Source organism: Danio aesculapii, chromosome 12, assembly GCF_903798145.1.
Source record: "Danio aesculapii chromosome 12, fDanAes4.1, whole genome shotgun sequence".
In the NCBI taxonomy this organism is placed as follows: Eukaryota; Metazoa; Chordata; class Actinopteri; order Cypriniformes; family Danionidae; genus Danio; species Danio aesculapii.
The window spans coordinates 23,673,640-23,695,311 of NC_079446.1; the positions used below are offsets into that span (position 1 = coordinate 23,673,640).

Below are 21,672 nucleotides of genomic sequence, written 5' to 3' on the forward strand. Positions count from 1 at the left end.
TATGAGTTTGCTGTTTTCTTCTTCTCTATTAGTTTGCAGACGTATGACAAACCCTCAAAGCTTTTACTGCCGCCTACTGAGCGACGCGACAGAGGACATAAATGGAAGCCAGTTTCCGCCACAGAATAACATTTTTTATGTTATTCCGACTTTTTATTTCAGAATTCTAAGATTTAAAGTCACAATTACGAGTTATAATGTCAGAATTTTCAGATATAAATTCCCAATTACGAGTTATGTCAGAATTCTGAGATATAAAGTCGCAATTGTGTGATATAAAGACAGAATTTTCAGATATACTTCAATTCAGAGTTATAAATTGAGAATTTTGAGATAAAGTCACAATTCTGAGTTATAAAGTCACAATTCTGAGATATAAAGTCACAATACAGAGTAATAAAGTCAGAATTCAGTCTATTCAGAGTTATAAAGTCACAATTCTGAGACATAAAGTCACAATAAAGTTATAAACTCAGGATTCTGAGATAAAGCAACAATTCAGAGTTATAAAGTCACAATTCTTAGATATACGTCACAATTAAGGGTTATGTTAGAATTCTAAGATAAAGTTGCTATTGTGTGATATAAAGACAGATTTCTGAGATATACGTCACAATTCAGAGTTATAATTAATTAGCATTGCCAGCTAGCCCTTTGCAACTCTTACATGGTTGCCCACTGAAGCTAAGCAGGTCAGTTCCTGGATGGGAGACCACATGTGAAAATACTGTAGGCCAGGGGTCACCAAACTTGTTCCTGGAGGGCCGGTGTCCTGCAGATTTTAGCTCCAACCCTAATCAAACACACCTGAATGAGCTAATCAAGGTCTTACTTGGTATACTTGAAACATCCAGCCAGGTGTTTTGAGGCAAGTTGGAGCTAAACCCTGCAGGGACACCGGCCCTCCAGGACCGAGATTGGTGACCCCTGCTGTAGGCTATTGCCGGAGGTGATGTTAGTGGGACCAGCAGGGGGTGCTCAACCTGCGGTCTGTGTGGCTCCTAACGCCCCAGTAAATTAATGGGGACTCTATACTGTCAGTGAGCGCTGTCTTTCGGATGAGATGCTCTCTGTGGTCGTTAAAAATCCCAGGATGTCCTTTGAAAAAGAGTAGGGGTTTACCTTGGCATCCTGGCCAAATTTGCGCACTGACCTCTGTCCATCATGGCATCATTGGTCTCCACTCCACTAATCAGCTGGTGTGCGGTCTGGCGCATGGTGGTGGATGAGGAGATTTCCTCACCCAAAAAAAATGCGTTAAGCGCTTTGAGTGTCCAGAAAAGTGCTAAATAAATGTAAGGAATTATTATTACAATTCTAAGATGCAATAACTATTTAAAAAAAAATGTACCCAGAGGCGTAAACTGGCTTACATATACACAGGTGCATCACTCAGTAGGGGCAGTAAAAGCCCCTGAGATTTGAAGTCAGAATTGCGAGTTATAAAGGATATCAGACCAGTTATTGTGAAAAGAAATAAAGAAAAATGAAAGCTGGAAAATAATCCTAAAAATACATTTGATCGGAAGAACCAAAACTGAAGTTTCACAGTGATGACATAAAAAAGCTTTTCGTTTCCCCAGAGCCTTAAAATGAAAGGTCTTTCAAAGTACCATGTTGAACAACATCTTGGAAGAAAATGTTGCATAGCTAGTTTACTGATTAGCATGTAAACACAGACCACAGACCAACCAAACAATCAGATTTTTGATAGCTCTGCGCTTATTTTGTGCATGTAAACAGAAACACACACAGTGATTACAGAATTCTCATTTTTGGATGAACTATCCCTTTAAGAATGTAACCTTATGAAGGATAATATTCCATGTTTGCTTTATATAACTTTTTAATTAACAAGAAAAGTAATTTTTTTCTCATGTAAACAAACAAAGAAAAATAATATGGCATAATATATTTGTTTATAAAACAGTCATAGTTCAAATCAGCAAATTAACCACAGAATATATACGAACAAAATAAGAGAAGCACATTGATACTCTACTGCCATCATTTGCGAATAATAATACAAACCTAAACGTCTTTCATTCCTGACTGTTTAACATAAAATACTGCAGTTTCCCTTTTTCATTAGAACAGATTATACACATGAACAAACTTATTCACATGCTAGTTTGCCATCAAACGAGGATAGTGTGATAGCAAATGCCTGTAGAGCACACATGGGAAAGCTGTAGTCCATGGAAAACACATCGTCTGCAACCCGGCCAAACTGCATCACGATGTAGTCCACTGGGGAGAGATATTGATCCACAAAATAAATCACAACTGGGAACTGTAATATTGTTGTATGTTATGTGATTTGCGACTAAAAACACATACCATTATCTGGATGGACAATCTGAAAGTTTTTAACAGATGCCTGAGTAACTCGGCCATGGAAATTGAGCACATACGACTGAGTTTGCTCATTCCAGCTGGGTGATTTATTGACTAGAGTGACAAGATTCTCTTTGTTACCGTTCTCGTATCGGGTGAGCAGAGACTCCAGCTCCTGGAACATGCAAAGTAGATGTTCATTATTAATACAGTATGCTGTACATACAAATGAATCAGTAGTGAATCAAACTCATAAGAAGAAATAATGTATTTGATATTTCTAAATTTATAAATATTCAGTCCCTCCATGATTTTGCGAGTCCAATGGTTCTTGAGATCATTTTTTGACATTTTACAAGGTTTGTCTGTATTTTCACATCAAACGGACAAAAATTGAAGCAAATAATATCAAACGTGTTGAGAAAAGGCATCACAAAATCAAGCAAACTCCACACAGAAATGCCAACTGACCCAGCCGGGGCTCAAACCAACGACCTTTTTGCTGTGAGGCGATCGTGTTACCCACTGCGCCACCGTGACGCCAATTCATTAATATTATAATAAATTTTATTAATATAATAAATAGTGATATTAATAACAAATGAACCTGCAATATTTTGGAGGGACTGAAAATTTCAGAATATCATACTTATACACTACTCTTTAAAAGTGTAGGGATATTTAGAATAAAATGTATACTTTAAAATATAAATTTTTTTGGCAAAGATTCATTAAATTAATCAAAAGTGACATTAAATATAATCAATTATTGATTTAATTTATGATGTTGTGAATAAAAAAAACGAATAATTGCTGTTCTTTGACCACTCTTTTAATCAAAGAACATTTATAAATAAATATATTTATATATATATATACTGTTGAAGTCAGAATTATTAGCCCCCTGTTTATTTTTTTCCCTAATTTCTGTTTACCGGTGAGAAGATTTTTTTTTCAACACATTTCTAAACATAATAGTTTTAATAACTCATTTCTAATAACTGATTTATTTTATCTTTGCCTTGATGACAGTAAATAATATTTTACTAGATATTTTCACCTCTATATAGCTTAAAGTGACATTTAAAGGCTTAACTGGGTTAATTAGGTTAACTAGGCAGGTTAGGGTAATTAGGCAAGATATTGTATAACGATGGTTTGTTCTGTAGAAAAAATTGGCTTAAAGGGGCTAATAATTTTGACCTTAAAATGGGGTTTAAAAAAACGTAAAACTGCTTTTCTTCTAGCCGAAATAAAACAAAAAAAGACTTTCTCCAGAAGAAAAAATATTATCACACATACTGTGAAAATGTCCTTGCTCTGTTAAACATCATTAGGGAAATATTTTAAAAAGAAGAAAAAAAATCAAAGGGGGCTGATAATTCTTCAACTGTTTATGAAACTTTAATAATATTTCACAATAGTTCTGTGGCATTGCATAGCATTTTGACCAATTAAATGCAGCCTTGCAAACAATAAGATATTTTTAAAACATTTGAAATTAAATCTTTCCATGATTATCCAAATAAAATATTATATTAATGATCATCAAACCATTAGTAACATATGAACAACTTACATTTTTTGGTTGAATAATGACTCTCTCATCATTCTCGTGCATACCAGGAATGACTACTGTCATTTTGCGGGGACCTTTGAAACCCAGAACATTTTTTTCCTGTGTGATGTTAAAGAAAAAGTAAGAATTTTACAATCAAAACAACCATATATAATTACTGTATGGTTAATACAAATACAAAGTACAACTAAATACAATATCCAACCAAATACAATTTAATCCAATTGAAAACTACCGTAGACTTTATCTAACACACACAACGAGCATCTTACATAACATATTGCCGCCAGCTCTTGTCGCAGTGTATCCGTTTCTTTAATAAATGGTTTCCTTTCAGGATTTTCACCATTATCAAACACAGTGAACTTAGTCCCCAAGACATTTGACCTGAGGAGACAAACCACATTTTAAGGATTTTTATCACAAACATAACGATTTGTGAGGTGTCACTGCTATGGCACAAACCTTAATTTGCCAATGTAGCTGTCAGTATCCCTGGATAAATCTGTAGGATCGACTGATATCAAATAATTGGACGTTTTGCACTTCTTTCTTTTCCTGCCAGCCATCAGAAAGACCTGCCCATTCCAAACAATGGACAAGAGAGTAATACTGTGTTAAGAGATTAAGGAAAATTGCTTTTCAAATACTTCACTATTAACACTTCTGCTAACCCGTTTCCCATCCTCCTTTTCCATGTGGAGGTAATAAGTGGGGTAGATCCCTTTCTCCACTCCTCTCCTGTCTCTGGTGATCCTGCACTGAATGGTCACGTCCCTTGGAGCAGGACGCATGGCAAACTGTTCCAGATCCTCCAAAGACATTGGAGACGACTGGACAAAACAAGACATATATGAATATTTAGAATATGAATAAATAATCAATCAACATTTATGTAACATAATTGCATTTCTATACAATATTAATAAATGTACTTTAATGGGGTATGCACACAGACTTTTCATGTTCAATAAGCCAACTCAATCGCTTCGGTGACCTGTTAAACCAAGTTTGAGATATGTTTATTTTTTTTAAATAATGACCTTCACTGTCTGACTGAGATACAATATAAACTTTACGATATAAAGTTTACCACAGTATTTTCAATGGAGTATTTGCGCTCAACTGCTGCTCCTGGTGGCACTTGCATTTAAACTGTCTTTCATCTCATTTTACGCTTGAACAACTAAATTAATGCTAAAGTCTATTTAATTAATTATTTTTTAATTCAATTACAACATTGAAGCTATTAAAGGAAGCTCAAGAAATTGAAAAAAGTCACATTAACCTTTCACCGGAAGTTTATCAGTGGCTTAAAAACAGTTGTGCATATAGCCAGACGTGTTATTTATACTAATTAAAATTTCTTTAATATATTTTCTGCATGGAACATCAATTCAGCAAATTACAATATAGATTTTATACTTAAGTTAAATACTAAATACTAACACTGCCCCAGTAAACACTTCCCTCACTCAGCAAACTCAACAAAAGTTCCCAAAGGAGGAAAATAAAATAAAATAAAATAAAATAAAATAAAATAAAATAAAATAAAATAAAATAAAATAAAATAAAATAAAATAATCAATAAATTAAAAAGGCATGAATAAAAATTTTCAATATAAGTATAGAAATGTTAGCCAGCAAGTAATCTTAAAAGAGGCACCACACCTTATTGAAGGTATTTAAAGAATCTGTGAGTGGAGGTGATCCCCAACCGATTTAAAAATACAATTTAATCACTCTTTTTTTATGCTTGTACTAAAAAAAGAAAATGCATGCTTCCACTTCAAAATGATGAATATTATTTACACTATCATGTAGTATTTTACATACACAAACATGTGAATGTTACGCTTACAATTAAGACAAGCAGCAAAATAAATCGTTTTTTTAAAGCTAGAATTGACTTGAAGTGGAAGACACTGGAAGTGGATGACAAATGAAATAAGCCACATTACATTTACAAATGACCATAGCCAATAATGTGCATGTGTATAAAACAATATAATAACAAAATAATTATAAACTAAGTTTTAGAATTTACACTCACTTTTCCCATGTCCAAAGAATCGCTGTCAGAAGAGTGCTCCTTATAGTTGGAGTTCAAAGAGGCAAGACTGTTATCATTTTTTGCAGCTTTTTTAGACTTCTTTGGTGTTTTTTTAGCTTCCTTCTTCTTGTCCTTCTCCTCGATGTCTTCTTCACTGTCACTGAGATGACATCTCACTACAATGACAGAAGCAGCATTTTACCAATCAGGCCACTATTGTTGACAAATTCTTTTTTTATTTATTTACTTGGCTTCATTTGTTTTTTCTTTGGTGTAGGAGGAACGGGGCTCTTTGACCAGTCTTTTCCTTCATCCTCACTTTCTGATTCAGGTTTTTTCTCTTCATTAATGGAGAAATCCACAACTGAATCAGTCTGAACTGCTAGGAGGAAAAATACACAAATCGGAATGTTAACAATGCCAATGTCCAATTATTTCCTATTTATGAATAGCTGCGCTGCAGGAAATGGCCTTTAACTTGTGTCAAGCTTAACAATAGACACACATCTCCGGTAAACTTACAGGACTGTTCCCCTGTCTTTGCTCTCTCTTTAGTTCCATTTGTCTTTTCCTTCTTCTTTACAGATTTCTTCTCTTTCTTTTCATTTTCCTCCACCTCCAGCGCAGCTTTTGGTTCAAGTACTGAAATTCAACAAAATAGACTCATCAAACTAAGGCAGACACAACAGGTGAGATTGAAAACAGAAAAAAACCCACTTACGTTTAGTTTGTCCCTTTTTCACACCCTTCTTCTTTGTTTTCTTTCCATCTGCCTGGCCGTCTGTGCCTAAAGTGCTTGTAGTACTGTGCTGTGGGCTGATCTCTAGATCAATTTTCTTAACGATGATCGGGACAGGCTGAGCGATTTCCTCTGATGCCTCTTCTGTCCTGGATGAAACACTCAGTTCTCCCAAACAAATCTCTTCCACTGTGTTTTCATAAATATGCTCAGGTTGTGTGTCTGATAATAAAAAAGACAGACACAGATGAAGACACAGACACATAGACAATTTCTATGCACACAAAAGGCCTATTTGTCTCAAATATGTTCTAAATCTGTGTCAGTGAGTGCTTAATCCATCCACCTCACTAAAGTGCTGGCCAACTGCAAACTAATTGTCTTTAACTGGATCTTCTAAATGAACCAGTTCACCTAAATAGACCAATTTCCTGAGTTGTTCAGTTACTAGAACAGTACGCTGAGATCAGATGTGAGAACAGTTGAACTGGTAATACTGCATATGCGTGATTCAGCAGGTGGTGAACCAAACACAAACAGTGCATCACAGCCTGTTGTGACTGACACAGTCTCATAGCACAGTCTCAACTGAACTTGGACGACTAACTAAGCTGTTGTAAAAACAGAAAAACAGAAACCGAAGACTAAGAGGATCTGGCGAAACATAAGTTTAGTTCATAACATAAAATCATAATGGAATTAAAATAGTAAGTCAGTCAAGCTCCATTTAGGCTGCAAAACTTAATTGTAAGAAACTTTTCAGATCATGGTGATGTTTTAACTGACTGAAATTATTATTGCTGACTACATATTTTTAGATATGTTGAGTCCTAACATGGGAGGATTGATTATGTCATCATGGATGACGTGATTACATTGTAGTTTTTTTTTAACCGGTTCATTGAGATGAACTGTCCAAGAGATCCAGTTTGTGGAAAAGATCCAAACTTCTCATCACTTCCTGACATGTGTGGCATATCCAGATGCTGATTACACAGCATGATTATTGCACAGGTGTGCCTTAGGTTGGCCACAATAAAAGGCCACTCTAAATTGTGCAGTTCTACACAGCACAATACCACAGATGTCACAATTTTTGAGGGAGAGATCCTACTGATTGCAGGAATGTTCAACAAATCTGTTGACATGGATTGAATATATCGATCATAATCTTGTCATACCTGTGGGGTTGATCGATTGACTCGACAAAGAAGAAGCGCTCAGTATCACAGATTTAGACAAATGTGTGAACAATATTTGAGAGAAATAGGCCTTGTGTACAAAGAAAAATCTTTGAGCTCATGAAAAATGGGAGCAATAACAAAAGTGTTGCGTTTATAATTTTGTTGAATGTAGATTGATTGACAGATTGATGTTAATATGTTAGCAATGAGGTTCTGGTTTATATAATGTAAGTGTGTACAAACCATTGAGGGAAGTGTTGCTTTGAGATTGGCTTATCAATAAAGCAGTATCGTCACACTCAGCTTTCTGTTTGCGTGTCTTGGAACGGATGTCAGGATTCGCTGTAACCATCCGGGCATCTGCCCTTCGTCTTTGTTGTTTCTTGATTAAAAGTGAACGCTATGAGAGTTGACACGATATGAGCTATGTTACACATCCAGTTATGCATTACAATCACAGTATAATGGCATCAGTATAGATAAATTTCTCCACAACATTAATTGTGCATTGATTCTATGCTTTAAACATGAAGTAACCTAATATAATAATAATCAAAATGCATTTTATTTATATAACTTTCAAACAAATGTATTATTTGAGAAAATGTCTAATCAAAATATACTCATTTTTAAAAATCTTACCTGATTGTCCAGCTTCTGCTGTCGTACCTCTGCATCCTCCATTTCTTTAGCTGGAAAAATATAATTATCAACATTTTAGCATTAATAAATAATTCATACTATTGATCTGCTATTTTGTTATTGTCCTAAGCTCACCGTTCAGAATACATGCTCAAATCAAGCTATCGAATGAAAGGCACTGTTTCTCCCCGTTTGTCTCTGTGGCTCCATCTGACATCCCCACCTGCGAGCAACAGAAGCTAAAGAAGATTATAGAGGATAAAGTTCTTACACTCAACGCTCCACTGAGACGCCATTTAGAATGGATCCTTCATCATCACTGACATCAGATGCTATTTATGACTCCAAAGTTCTAAATGTTACATGCTATTGTTTGTATAATACAAAAATTGGTATGTATTTCTGCATTTTTCCAACAGAAATAATCTTTTTGTGCAAGATTCTTTTATTCCAAGAATTCAGTTGTGCAAAATATACAAAGAGTTACAGTATATAAGGATATAAAAGAAGCCTCTTCTTCTTGATTATTATCTTTATTTTGAGATTTGGACCTATTGTGGTTCCAAATTGCACATTTAAGTGATCATTTATTTATTCTTTCATATTATTATTATCATCTATTTGAGTCTGTATATTTCAAGTACAAGAATTTTTCCTCAAAACATTTTTCCCTCATGCACTGAGCCAGAACTCTTCACTTGAAATTTACTTATAGCAGAACTTTAATTTGATTTGAAATATGGAATCTTCTGAATTGATTTCTAGTAAATATATCTTTATCATACACATTTGCCAAATAAAACATATCATAAGCATTATTTGTTGTTTAAACTCTCTAAAATATCAACAAAATTCTACAGTATTATTAGCCTGATAAATACTAAAAGTATTGTAAGCCTGATTTTGTACAATTTTCCTTTTTTTTCATAATATATGAATATTTAATTAGATTATACCTCATTTGCATATTCAGACTTTTCCAAAAACCTTTAATACAAACCATGTTATTGTTGAACTTTTTTAAAGTATGTTTTTTTTCCAGTGGTTTACAACTGAAACGACTTCTTGCTTTAATGCAGTTTAAAAAAAAGCTTGTCTTCTAAGGGAAAAGATAAACAGTTCATATTGATGTATTTCGAAATGTAGTCGGCCTGTTTTGTTTGCTTTAGTGGGCTATTATATGTACATAGACTGATGCATAACTGCCTGTTTTTCTAAAACATAGAAAGCGAAACAGCTGCCCAGGAACATTAAAATACTGTACAATTATTAGTTTGATCTGTATTAATTATTTATATCATCAAAATTAGTTGCTATTGCAAAACATTGCTATTTAGAATTGTATTACTGTTTTATTTTTAGGCTAATTTTTGACTGGTGTTTTGAATGTTCTTTCACATATACATATATGAAAAAAAAACAACGTTAAGGGGTCAATCCCTATGCCCTAATCCTTTCTCCCTTCGGAGGGTCCTTCTGAAAGGATTAACTGAAAACATAGGGATGCACACTTCCGAATTGAGTGCCGTACACCAAACAGCTTTCCTGCTCAAAGAATAATTTCCCGAAATGTCCATCAGTTGTATTTTTAAAACTCCTTTATTTAAGGGCCCTTCGGAGCAGGGGCGGATTTAACCAATAAGCATGGTAAGCGGCCGCCTAAGGCCCCAGGAAATCTGAGGTCACCCAAATAAATACCTAGAAGTACAAAACAACCTATATTTATATATTAAATTGTTTTCTATTATATTTTGTATGGTGAGGATCTAAAAAATTTCATTTGAACATAATTATTACATCTGAGCAAATGTGTCGTCCACCTTCAATCACGATGAACCAGTCCAGCAGTCAAATCTGTAAAGATTTAGTACTTAAAACAAAATGGTTAATTTATTGTTTTTAGTTAGTTGATTGTTGTGAATTCATCTTAAGAGAACAAATCGTTTCAAAAGTTTTTACAAGGTGCTTTACATTTTATTATTATTTTGCATTAAGATAAAATGTAGAAAAGGAGATCGAAAGATATAAAAAAACAGCAAAATAAAATAAAAAAAATAAATAAAAACAAAGTACAAAATGTGCATTTTAGAACTTTTGGGACCCTTGGCTGGAATTGCTTAAACTGTATAAATTAATTAATTATATTCTAACTTAATTTTATAAGTTATGCAATCAGTTTTAGGTCAGTTTAACAATATAAGTTCAATGGACTCATAAGGTTCATTCAATTCAGCTTAAAAAATTAAGGCAACCAGGATTTTTTGTACAGTGTAGGACCCCAAAAAATCACTAAATCCGGTCCTGCTTCGGAGTGGCCAGTTTTGGGCACTTCGGTTTGGAATGACACGATTTTTTTACTCCTAAAATGCCCCTCGGAAGGCGATACCTTTGTACCGCACATTCAACATGTCCGCATAGTAAACAAACCACAAACCGAAGACAAATAACCTGTACACTAGATGGCAGCGTCTCATTTCGGCCTGTTTTCACCTACAGCTGAAGAAAAATGAAACTGGTCACGTGACTTGCTTACTCTGAATTATGTCTCGACGTGTTTTTAACAGTTCTTATCTATTTTGCCTTTGTAAGTGAGACAGTCGAAGTGGCATTTCAGAAACATCTTAAATTTATTACGCCCGGATGGGATGAAGATACTCCTTTTACTTTGTTTATTTGAGGTAGTATCCATGAGCGCTAGCAGAAATTCAACCTGGAGCTGAGAGTACTACTACAGTAAGTATCAGACTTAATAACGCACATATAAGTGAAGCAGGAAATATATTTTATAAGTATTCTCTTTAGTAACAAGCGCGGTGGCAGATCACATACACGAATGCTAAGTGTTTCTCCTACACATGATTGCTAGCGTGTTTAGTTTCGTTGGCTGATGTGTTCACGCGTAAATCACATTATTGACCACAGAATTGACAAATAATCATGATTAATCGGTGTTTAGAGGAAGAGGAGGAGCAGATGGTTTACCACAGTGGTAAAAACGCGAGTCAGGAGAATTTTGTAACGTTATCCTAGATACTCTAAGCATTTTGTGATGTATTGGAGAGCTGATAGTATCAGGGCTGAGGAGTCTGTTGATTTCTCTCATTATGGAATTGTGAAGATACTTGCTTTTCTCAAATTATGGAAACCCAAAAACAAAATAACGTGAGTTAAAAAGGCATGACAGAACATGCAGTGTTTTTCTGTTTGTTGTGGTTGATGACTCATGTGACAGTCACTGTTTTATTCCACAGATGTCCATTGTGCCGTGTTTCCTCTGGCAGGATGAGCAAAAGTCAAGAGCAAGATGTAAGATTTCGTTCTTATACTTAGATGTTTGGCTTTGTAATGAGCAATGACGCAGCATTATTACATAGTTTGTTTAAAAGGAAAAACTGTTGATTGAAAGTGCAAAATAGTAATGGGTCACAGGATTGCCTTTTTAAAAGTGTACATTTACATAGATGTCTAGTATCTGCATGTAGCAGACTTGAAATTAGTTTTTTAACTTTAATTTCTACATAGGAATTCATAGCTGTGAGAGTTCAGGATCCTCGTGTTCAGAATGAAGGGTCGTGGAACTCATATGTGGACTTCAAGATTTTCCTTCATGTGAGTGTTTTTGCTGCAAGGATTTCTAATAATACATCAAGATTACAATCTACTAATGTGACTTAAGTTTCTTAGTCAAAAGCTTTTTAGTATTTCTTTTTTGCCAATTTGAGCAAAGGTCAGTTTCTCTGGATTTAAAATTTGTATTTACAGTGCTCAGAATATTTGAGTACACCCTATTTTAAAAATGAATATTTTTATCAATTTCTCAGTGAATATAGGGGATGTATCTTGGTGCATTTAAACAAAAAGATTTATCTAACAGATATATTTATTAAAACAATATTTTAATCACCAAACATATTTAGAAATTGAAAGATAATACAATTAAATAAGAGCAAAATATTGCAAAAAAAAAAAAACTTAAATTTTTCAACTAAATTGTGTATTGTTTGTTTCTCTTGATTTTTTTTTTCCTCTTTAAAAAAATTTTAAAAAATTTTTCTATGACATAAATTTGGGTGTACTTGTTTTTGGACCGTTAATGTAAGTTATTTTGTTAGCTAAGCTCCAGATTTGGCTTCAGTACTGAGTAATCTACTGTATATGCACAAACATAATATTGTACAGCTTCCTATTAAAAATGTGAATTTAAAAGATAGATTTGTGAGGGCTGTACTCATATATGCTGAGCACTGTATTTAAAATGAAAATATTGTCAATTAGAGCTTTATTATTTTGGAGAAAATAGCAAAAAAGTTGCAGCAAAAAGTTGATTTGTAGATGATACAATAACAATGTTAAAAATGAAAATGTACTTAGAATTTGCTTACTTTCAAATGGTTCCAAATCTCTGAGTTTCTTTCTTCTGTTGAACACTAAAGAAGATGTTTTGAAGAAAGCTGAAAACACGTAACCTTTGGTGGAAAAACAAATACTTTGGAAGTCAATGATTACAGGTTTCCAGCTTTCTTTAAAACATCTTTTGTGTTCAAACAACAGAAAGGGTAAAGAAAGTGAGTAAATGATGACCGAATTAGAACTATGCCTTTATGAAATCAATATTTACAATCAAAATATCTCAAGCTGTTTGTTATTCTAATTAGTTGTCATTGAATGAAAAAAGCTGTAAATGACAATATTTGAATGATGGACATCAGCATGGCTTCAGTTTGTTTGAAGGTTTATGACAATACTTCAAGCGATAACTGACAATCTCAAAATGGGCAGATATGTAAGACGTGATGCATAAACAGGCTTTTATGATATAAATGTCTTTATTATAGATGTAAAAACCTTGTTTTTTTATTCAGAAGTTTGTCTTGTTAACTATGCTAGTGATCTGAATTTGGTTTCATGCTTGCTTTCTGTCATCAGACAAACAGCAAAGCATTCACTGCCAAAACATCCTGTGTGAGGCGGCGATACAGCGAGTTTGCGTGGCTGAAGAAAAAACTGCAGAAGAATGCTGGTCTGGTGTAAGTTCCTGTTAATGCTTCGTTCTCATTGTAGCCATGCTCAATTTGATCAAAAATCTGATTAGTGAAATATCCCGTTTTACTGGTTTGCAGTCTGTGCAGATGTATTAGCCGACATGTGAATAAGATACACTTAAAAGACTTTATTTAAAATTGTATTATTTCCTGGTGGTGACATCGAAACATACCTCCTGCTCATTGTATATTATTTGATATGCAAGTTGGATCATTAAAATATGAATAAAATTGCTATGACTTGTACATTCGCATTAGATGAGAAGATATTCATATAATTTCTTTGGTCATTGATTGCATGTAAATCCAAAGCACTCTGCATAATAGTAAGTGGGAGTTTCCAGATAAGTGGGTGGGGCCATCAGGGAGGGGGGGGGGGGGGGGTCCACAGCATTTTCAGTTTTGCTTTGCAGAGATTCTCAAATAATGTCAGTTTTAAGTGCTTACAAGCTGTGAGCAGTTAGCGTAATAGACTAGCTGTAATAAACTAAACTAGACTACAATAAAGTGTAGCTGTGTTGATCTGTGTATGTTATGTACATTAATGAGCTTGCTAGCATAAAGGAGAACAGCTTAATGCATCTGTGGAAATGTTTGGAGAGAAGACCAAAGGTAACAAATAATAAATACAAATGATATTAAAAATACTCGTATAAATTAAAGAAAAAAATAGTAATGGTCCGTAACTCTATATAATGTGTGTTTTATTGTATTTGCACATTGTAAGTGGAAAAATATTTAATTTAACATAGTAAAGTTAAAAAAAAAAGTCACAATATAAGTGAGGGTCTTTATACAAGAATGCAAGGATACAAGGTGCTTTTCATGTTTCGTATGGGCTTCTGTCACATGAGGATGATTATTTTGAGGCATCTAAAAGATTTAGTTCTGGGTTAACTTGTTTACATGACCACACTCACATCGATGGTTTATGTTTCATCCAAAATGCTTGATTAAATTGGTCAGTTACTGCAATAAGAAGCAATGTTATCGATCTGCCATGTAGCAGAGCCTGGATGCAATTCCATTTTAATGATACATACTAAAAAATAATTTCAATTTCTAATTTAAATCAAGCAGTACCTTTTTAAACTCAAAATGCTTCTCTATCTCTTACAGGCCTGTTCCTGAGCTGCCAAAAAAGTCTATCTTCTCGTTTATTAATGATGACTTCATCGAAAGGAGGAGAAAGGGTCTTCAGGGCTTCTTGGATAAGTCCGTTTTTGTTATTTATTTCAATAGTCTTGCTGGCATTTGCTTAAATTCAATTCACACCACACCAACAGGTGGCAACAGACCGGCTGGGTGCTGTCCAGTGTGTTACCACTCTCTGTCTGAGCTTGTTTTCGTCAAACTGAATGTGCTGAATCAGCACTTGTCTGATCATGGAATGTCTGAGAGGTGACGTGTTGTTATCTGGCGATTGTCCACTGTTGGTGTAGTGTGAATGGGCCTATACACAAAGCTTTAACATTATGAGAATTAAAAAGTAGCTTGAAATTCCACGGATTAATTGTTTTCGTCTTCCCGTTCAGGGTGCTGCACATGACAGTGTGCCTGTCGGATAGTCAGCTGCATCTTTTCCTGCAGACTCAGCTTCCTGTCAAGCACATTGAAGACTGTGTGCAGGGTCACACCCCTTACACTGTTACTGAAGCCATTCTAAGTTATGCTTCCTCCAATCGTGGATGGGTGCAGGAGGAAGGAGGCGCTGACCAAGAATCATGCTCCACCACTGTGTCATATGAATCCGTAGAAAGGTAAAGAAAAACTGGTTTAAAGATCATAAAATAAAACTAAATATAATAATGTAAAATAGCTCCTAAAATCCTTTGAGTGCAGTGTTACTGGTGCCGCCACATTTTACAAATAGACCAGATTTGGTAGCATTATAGTATTAATAGTGTTACATGTTTTGACTGACGTTACAGTAGCAGTAACTTATAAATGTAAATATTTTTTCATCATCCAAGAACGGTAATAACTGTACAACCACCAAGTGTTTCGGACTAAACTCATTATCAATGCAAAAATCGCAGAATAGATTTGTAGAATGATTTTCCTCCACAGCTCTACAAACGATATGCTTTCTGTGATATGTAGCTTAAAGGAATAAAACATAAATATAAACTGATATGGCTAAAATAAAAACGTTATTCTGTATAAATTTTCTATTTTTTCCACCGGTAAGTGTTACTAAAATCAATTCATGATAAATGTTTGCAAAGTTGAAAAAAAGAATTAGAGCCTTTATCTTGTATTCTATTATAATATAATTTCAAGCCATTATATCATGGAACGACCTAAATATATATGTCTTACTGCTATAGTCAGTGTTGTTACCAGTATTGTTTAACCACCATACAATTGAAATTTCTGAAAGAGGTCAGAAAATATGGAAATATGTTTTATATGTAAATATTACTTATGGTGATTTTAAAGTGTTTGTTCACACAACAATGAACATTCTGTTATCAATTACTTTTATATCAGTTATGTCCTTACTTTCCGATCCCCTGAGACCTTCGATGATTTTCTGAACACAAATTAAATCAGAGCTGTTGACGCCCATAGCCTAGTGGTAAAGCGCGCCGACATATAGCACTGAGGTAGCACTGCTTACGGCGACCTGAGTTCGATTCCCGGCTCCATGTCCTTTACCGATCGTTTATCCTTATCTCTGCTCCCCATATAATCCTGTTTCATCTCCACTGTCCTATAAAATAAAGATGTAAACCCCTAAAAATCTGAGACCTGCCTCATTCTCTAAAGACAGTAACGGTTCAGAGATGTTCAAAGTTCAGAAAAGAAACCAAACACATTGTCAATATTTCTAACTGTAATCATTTGAAGCTCCAGCAACATTTTTGTGTGATAGGGTGCGCGTTTACCACTGTCAGTGCAACGTATTGCTATTAGAGTCAGCAGCACAACATGCAAGCTGCGTATATCCCGCAGTAAGCACACACCGGGATCTGATTCAGCTGACAAAAAGGCATAGGCAAAGTTGTTCTTGGAGCATCATATGATTACAGTTGAACCATTGAAATCACATGGAATGTTTCGACAATGTTTTTGGTTCCTTTTTTGGACTTTAAATGTCTTAAGACTTGCTGTCCATGGAGGATAAGGGTGTGTTTCAAGTGTTTTTAATTTGTGTTTCGAAGATGAACAAAAGTCTCAGTGAATTGGAAAGATGTGAGGGTGACTACATAATAACAGAAATGTCATTTTTGGGTGAAATAAGGAGGTTCTGAAAAGTAGTGCTGCTTCATTCACTGTACAAAATAATCTAGTTGCCTACATTTTTGTCAGTTGAATCAAACTAACTTTGCTAGTCATCTCAACTTACTTCAGTGACACTGATAAAAAAATTACATCAAACCTGATTAATCAGAATCTGTTTTATTGCCAAGTGTGCTTACACACACAAGGAATTTGTTTTGGCTATAGAAGCTTCCAGTGTACGTAAAGTGACAAGTGACAACAGAAAATAAATAAGAAAAAAATACGACAAACATTAAACAGACATGCAATTAGTCAAAAAGCTCTGGATGTTGAATTGCATGTACAGATTTTTTTATAAATATACAAGTTAGAAAGTGCAGTGTACAGATGTGTAGAGAAAGTATTGCATTGTATATTGTTATAAGGTGCTGTCACTGTGTACATGTGCGTATGAGAAAGTAACTTATTGAAATAAGGTAAAGTAGCATAACACATTTGTTGTCATGACTTTGTTCATATCTTTGTACAGTGTTCCAGTATATAAAAGTGTTGTGAAATGTTTGTCATACGCTCCAAAAATAGCCAACACTCATCAGTTTGGTAGTTGCACCAGTCAAAACTCAAAATTTAGTTGCGCTGAACAGAAAAAATGTTGCACAACCTGGCCATTTAGTCACAGTCTAAAGCTCTGCTTTAACATTAAAATCACTTGTCTCATACAGGGTGTCCGTGGGGTCTTACAATCTTTTAGATTTCAAAAAGTCTTAACTTCGCTGAAATATTATATTGTATGTCCTAAATTGTTTTAAACAAGTCTTAATTTTCCCATGTCCGTGTAAAGCTGCCCAGTCGGACAAACACCCATCCAATGAGCAACAATCCATCTCAATAAAACTTTTAGCAAAACTCTATTTGTAACTCTATTTACCAATATGGTTTAATTATCTACCTTACAATAATATTTGATTAAAAGCTCTCAATGCATTTAAAGCCCATATATGATGAGGACCCTGACTTGACACATATGCATACGTTTAGTTTACTATAGTTTTTAAAGCACTTTTTTTAAAACAGATAAATGTATGTTGACCAAAATATTTTGTCTACACCTACAGTTTGCTTTTTTGACACATTATTTAAAATATGTGGCCAAGAAATAACTAATTAGTGTTTTTTGATGGGAGAAGTCAAAATATATTGGGCTAGACCAACTAATGGTCATTAGAAAAAAAGACTCCTGCATGTTTAAGTCTAAAATGTATTTCATAATGGTCTTAAAATGTCTTCAAGTTGACTTGGTGAAACCAGTAGAAACCCTGCTCATAATGCTATACTTCTCTTTACAGCCCTGTCGCTCACCTTCCGTCATTACAAAGTCCAGGAGCCTTATCTAGTGGACCTTCAAATGAACTTATAGACGCTTCAGAGTCGAGACTGAGTGATACAGAACAGACTGCACTGAAAACAGATCATGAACATCAGCTTGAAGATGAAGAGAGTTACATTAAACTAGTAGTTGAAGTCCATCCAAACTTTCAAGGTTCTGTAGAAACGGAGGAAGAAAGTGCAACCACTGAATCAGAAGATGCGGAAATACTCGATAAGGACACCAAAGATCTACAAACGTACAACTGCGAGTCTCCTGCTCCACAGATAGACGGGAGTCTTGAAGACAAGCCTCTGCAAAAAGAAAAACATAATGAAAATAATCTAGATCAAGAACCGTCTTTTGGTGACTATTTAGTAGACATTACCTCAGTAGATAAAGTCATGGAGAGAGGAACTCTTCATGATGTGAATGAAGCAATGAAGGGAAATCAAGAGGACATCACTGTAGGACAAACCCCTGATGAGAACATTCATGAAGAAGATCCAAGAGTAAGGATCCAAAACAATGAAGTAACTCTAGATCTCAGTGCTATCAAGGAAGACGACGCTGAGAATGTGCCAGAAACTGCAGTTACAACAATGGAAGATGTTGCACTCCAAGTAGAGTTAACAGAGAACCATGCGATCCATGAGAATGGAATCAGTGATGAAGACTACAGAGCAGTCCAGGAAGAGGCCGTGACTGAGAATGAGGATCATGTTGGTGAGGCTAACAAGCTCAATGCTAAATGCCTTCAAGCCAGCGGTGGCATTTTAATACTGGAGGGAATTGAGGAAGCAGTTAGCACACAAGCTGCTCCCATGACAGAAACCACCAGCAACCTTGATGCAAATACTGCTGAAGTCAACACGCTTGTTTTAAAAGCCATCGAGATGGACTCTGTTCAGTGTCAGGAGACGGATAGTCAGGTCATCATCGCTACCCAGCAGCTAGATGCCAAGTAATTACCATTAACATTAGTATAGCCATAGTGTTCAAAGGGTCCCACCTCCAGATGTTCCTCAGTCAACACTGATTTAAAATGGGATTTAAATGAATGAGTAGATGTAACTAAAGGAATGCATCTCATTTTTTCTGCATTGATCTACTATTGATGTGTTCAGTTACAGGCTGTTTACAGAAGATACACTGAATGATCAGACCGACTGTAGTTTATTTTTCTTCCCCTATAAACAATGTGAACAAAGAGATAATGCACTCGCTCGCGTGCCATTCAGGAAGCAAACAAATAGTTATGAATCCATGGTAGCGAAAAAGAGGAACTGTACTGAGAGCAGCACTATGGCACCTTTATCTTAGTATGATTTTACCAACTTTACAGTCAAGTGACGATTACTCCATGACATGTGCTGATCTATTTCAGCATTTTCACAACACAATTTTTACTGATTTGTCACTTTCCAAGGCACTTCCTTTTTCCCCCTTCAGTGATACTTGCACATGTTTGCTTTACAGTAATTTAAAGTGCAATTCATCCAAAAAAAAAAAAAAAAAGATGATTCTGTTCTCATTTACATGAACACAAGATGTTTGGATAAACGTGCTTTTCTGTCTAATGCCGTTTTAAAACTTTCAAAAACTGTTTAACCCCTTAACTTTCACTGTCTACTGGGATTCTTATGTTTGCTTTACTATTTTGCAATTGAATCCCAAACCAATGATGGAAAACTAAATAGTGTTGGAAAGGTCGGAGACTACCGAATACATATTTTACCACTTTTTTTACCCATTCAATATTTTAAACCGTAGTATTTTAGTCTAAACAAAGCAATCATGACAAATTATATATCATTTAAAAGCTATGAATTTCCAGTTTCCATATAATAAATTACAAGCATATAGAGCAAGAATAAAAGTGAACTAAATAGTGCTTTATGGTTTTCTGGGGAATGTAACAGTATTCGAGTGCAGATATTGAACAATCAAATGTAAAATAACATGGTTATCTTTGTGTAAATATATTATCTTTGAATCTTTAACAAACAATATAATCCTGCAATGTGACTTGCATACAGTATATTGTTCAGCCGTATATGCTACTATATTACGTGTAAACAATAATCACAAAAATAAATTCTATTTTATTTAAATTCCATTCTATTTTTCTTTTTTTTTTAGACAAAATGGTTTAATCACATTTTAAATGTGGGGGGGAAATTAAATATTCTCACTTTGTGATGCTGCGCCTGGTTTCCACAACCTGGTTTCAAATTTTTTAGGCTGAAGTCAAATCACTGCCAAACTGCCCATACTACTTTAGAATTAGATGTCTACTTTATAAGTACTGTGAAAAACATGAAATAAATATGGTGAAGATTGCTCAAACCATTGACAGAAATAGCGGGTGCCCTTTTATGGTCACTGGAAACTGGATGCATCTGGTGGCAATGTTTGGTACTGCCTACAAACAAACTCTTACTGAAGCTAATTTTTCGAGATGTCAGATTCGAATTTGGAATATAATTTGTTGAAATATTTTGCTTTGATTTTAGGGTAAAACCGGTTTTGCTAAATACATATTTTATGTTATATATTAAAATCCTTGTTTTCTGATAAACTTAAATTTACATCATTTTGTTTAATTTAACTTTTTGAATATTAATTTCACTTCAGCTACAGTCTGACAAGCTTAAATCTTTGCACCTACGTGTTTCGCAACAATTAATTTATTTTAAATCATCTTTTTCACATCTCTGTGCTCCAAAAGTGACAGTTAAGGGGTTAAACATTCTTCAAATGCCTTCATTTGTGTACCACAGAAGTAGTCTGCAATGACATGCAAGCAAATTACAACAATTGTTATTCTTGGGTGAAATATCCCATCAACACAATTATAATAATATTGTTCAAATTCTATTATCTGTTCAGTGTGGTTGTTCACGTTTTATGTGGAATAAAATGTTTCTTTATGGTTTAAATTATGCTCATAACACTAAATTCCATAAGGAAAGCTAAGGGGAAAAACGACAGTCCAAATTGTGGTTCGACAATGGTCATATGCTTAATTTTCCCCATCCTAATGTAATGTTGCAATAAGTTGGCTGTTTGAATCTATTGTGCTGTGATGTGGTACAGTGCTGCTTATATTACTAATACGGGAAATGAAACATATCCTCAAAAGGGACGTGCTTGTTGGTTTGAACAAAAAAGGGAAACATACAAGATATCTTATCAAACACAGGTGTCATTAGTTTTTTTTTTTTTTACATTAGGAATGCAAACAAATTCAGTGCATCTATTTGTTTTGAAGGGATTTTTAGTTTCTAACAGGTTGAAGTTTTGCATTTTATTCTAAGTTGTGAAGAATTTCTCTGTTGGCTCCATTTGTAATGTGATGTTTTATTTTTACATTCATTTGAAAGACAAGCATCTGATGTTCATCACTGTATGTACAGTATGTTTGGGTTCACTGGTGTGTTTACTAATAACGAACCAATAAAGAACAAAGAACTGAAATGAGTGTTCAGTGATTAAAAAA

At 34.5% G+C, this 21,672-nt stretch overlaps 2 protein-coding genes across 2 annotated transcripts; one reads left to right on the forward strand and one right to left on the reverse strand.

Moving 5' to 3' along the window:
* Positions 1 to 1,960: 1,960 nt before the first annotated feature.
* Positions 1,961 to 8,576, reverse strand: LOC130238689 (tubby protein homolog). The gene is made up of 12 exons (XM_056469781.1): positions 8,535 to 8,576; positions 8,136 to 8,292; positions 6,691 to 6,930; positions 6,492 to 6,611; positions 6,217 to 6,351; positions 5,970 to 6,145; positions 4,591 to 4,749; positions 4,382 to 4,494; positions 4,189 to 4,303; positions 3,917 to 4,015; positions 2,341 to 2,512; positions 1,961 to 2,250 (listed from the first exon to the last, which is right to left on the reverse strand). Exons 1-12 carry the CDS (start codon positions 8,574 to 8,576, stop codon positions 2,117 to 2,119), a joined length of 1,662 nt encoding a protein of 553 aa, XP_056325756.1. The 3' UTR covers positions 1,961 to 2,116.
* A 2,464-nt stretch (positions 8,577 to 11,040) lies between these two features.
* snx11 (sorting nexin 11) lies at positions 11,041 to 20,150 on the forward strand. The gene is made up of 7 exons (XM_056469857.1): positions 11,041 to 11,267; positions 11,786 to 11,840; positions 12,057 to 12,143; positions 13,461 to 13,561; positions 14,696 to 14,791; positions 15,112 to 15,336; positions 18,151 to 20,150. Exons 2-7 carry the CDS (start codon positions 11,817 to 11,819, stop codon positions 19,136 to 19,138), a joined length of 1,521 nt encoding a protein of 506 aa, XP_056325832.1. The 5' UTR covers positions 11,041 to 11,267; positions 11,786 to 11,816; the 3' UTR covers positions 19,139 to 20,150.
* The last annotated feature ends 1,522 nt before the right edge of the window (positions 20,151 to 21,672 follow it).

Excerpts from the sequence above, each read along its gene's own strand:
- LOC130238689 (XM_056469781.1), bottom strand. The coding sequence starts at position 8,576 with ATGGAGGATGCAGAGGTACGACAGCAGAAGCTGGACAATCAG. Across the intron at positions 6,146-6,216 it reads GAAAAAACAAATGAAGCCAA|TGAGATGTCATCTCAGTGAC; the intron begins GTAAATAAATAA and ends CTGTCATTGTAG. Across the intron at positions 2,513-3,916 it reads TCATTATTCAACCAAAAAAT|GAGCTGGAGTCTCTGCTCAC; the intron begins GTAAGTTGTTCA and ends TGCATGTTCCAG.
- snx11 (XM_056469857.1), top strand. The coding sequence starts at position 11,817 with ATGAGCAAAAGTCAAGAGCAAGAT. Across the intron at positions 12,144-13,460 it reads ACTTCAAGATTTTCCTTCAT|ACAAACAGCAAAGCATTCAC; the intron begins GTGAGTGTTTTT and ends TTCTGTCATCAG. Across the intron at positions 13,562-14,695 it reads CAGAAGAATGCTGGTCTGGT|GCCTGTTCCTGAGCTGCCAA; the intron begins GTAAGTTCCTGT and ends TATCTCTTACAG.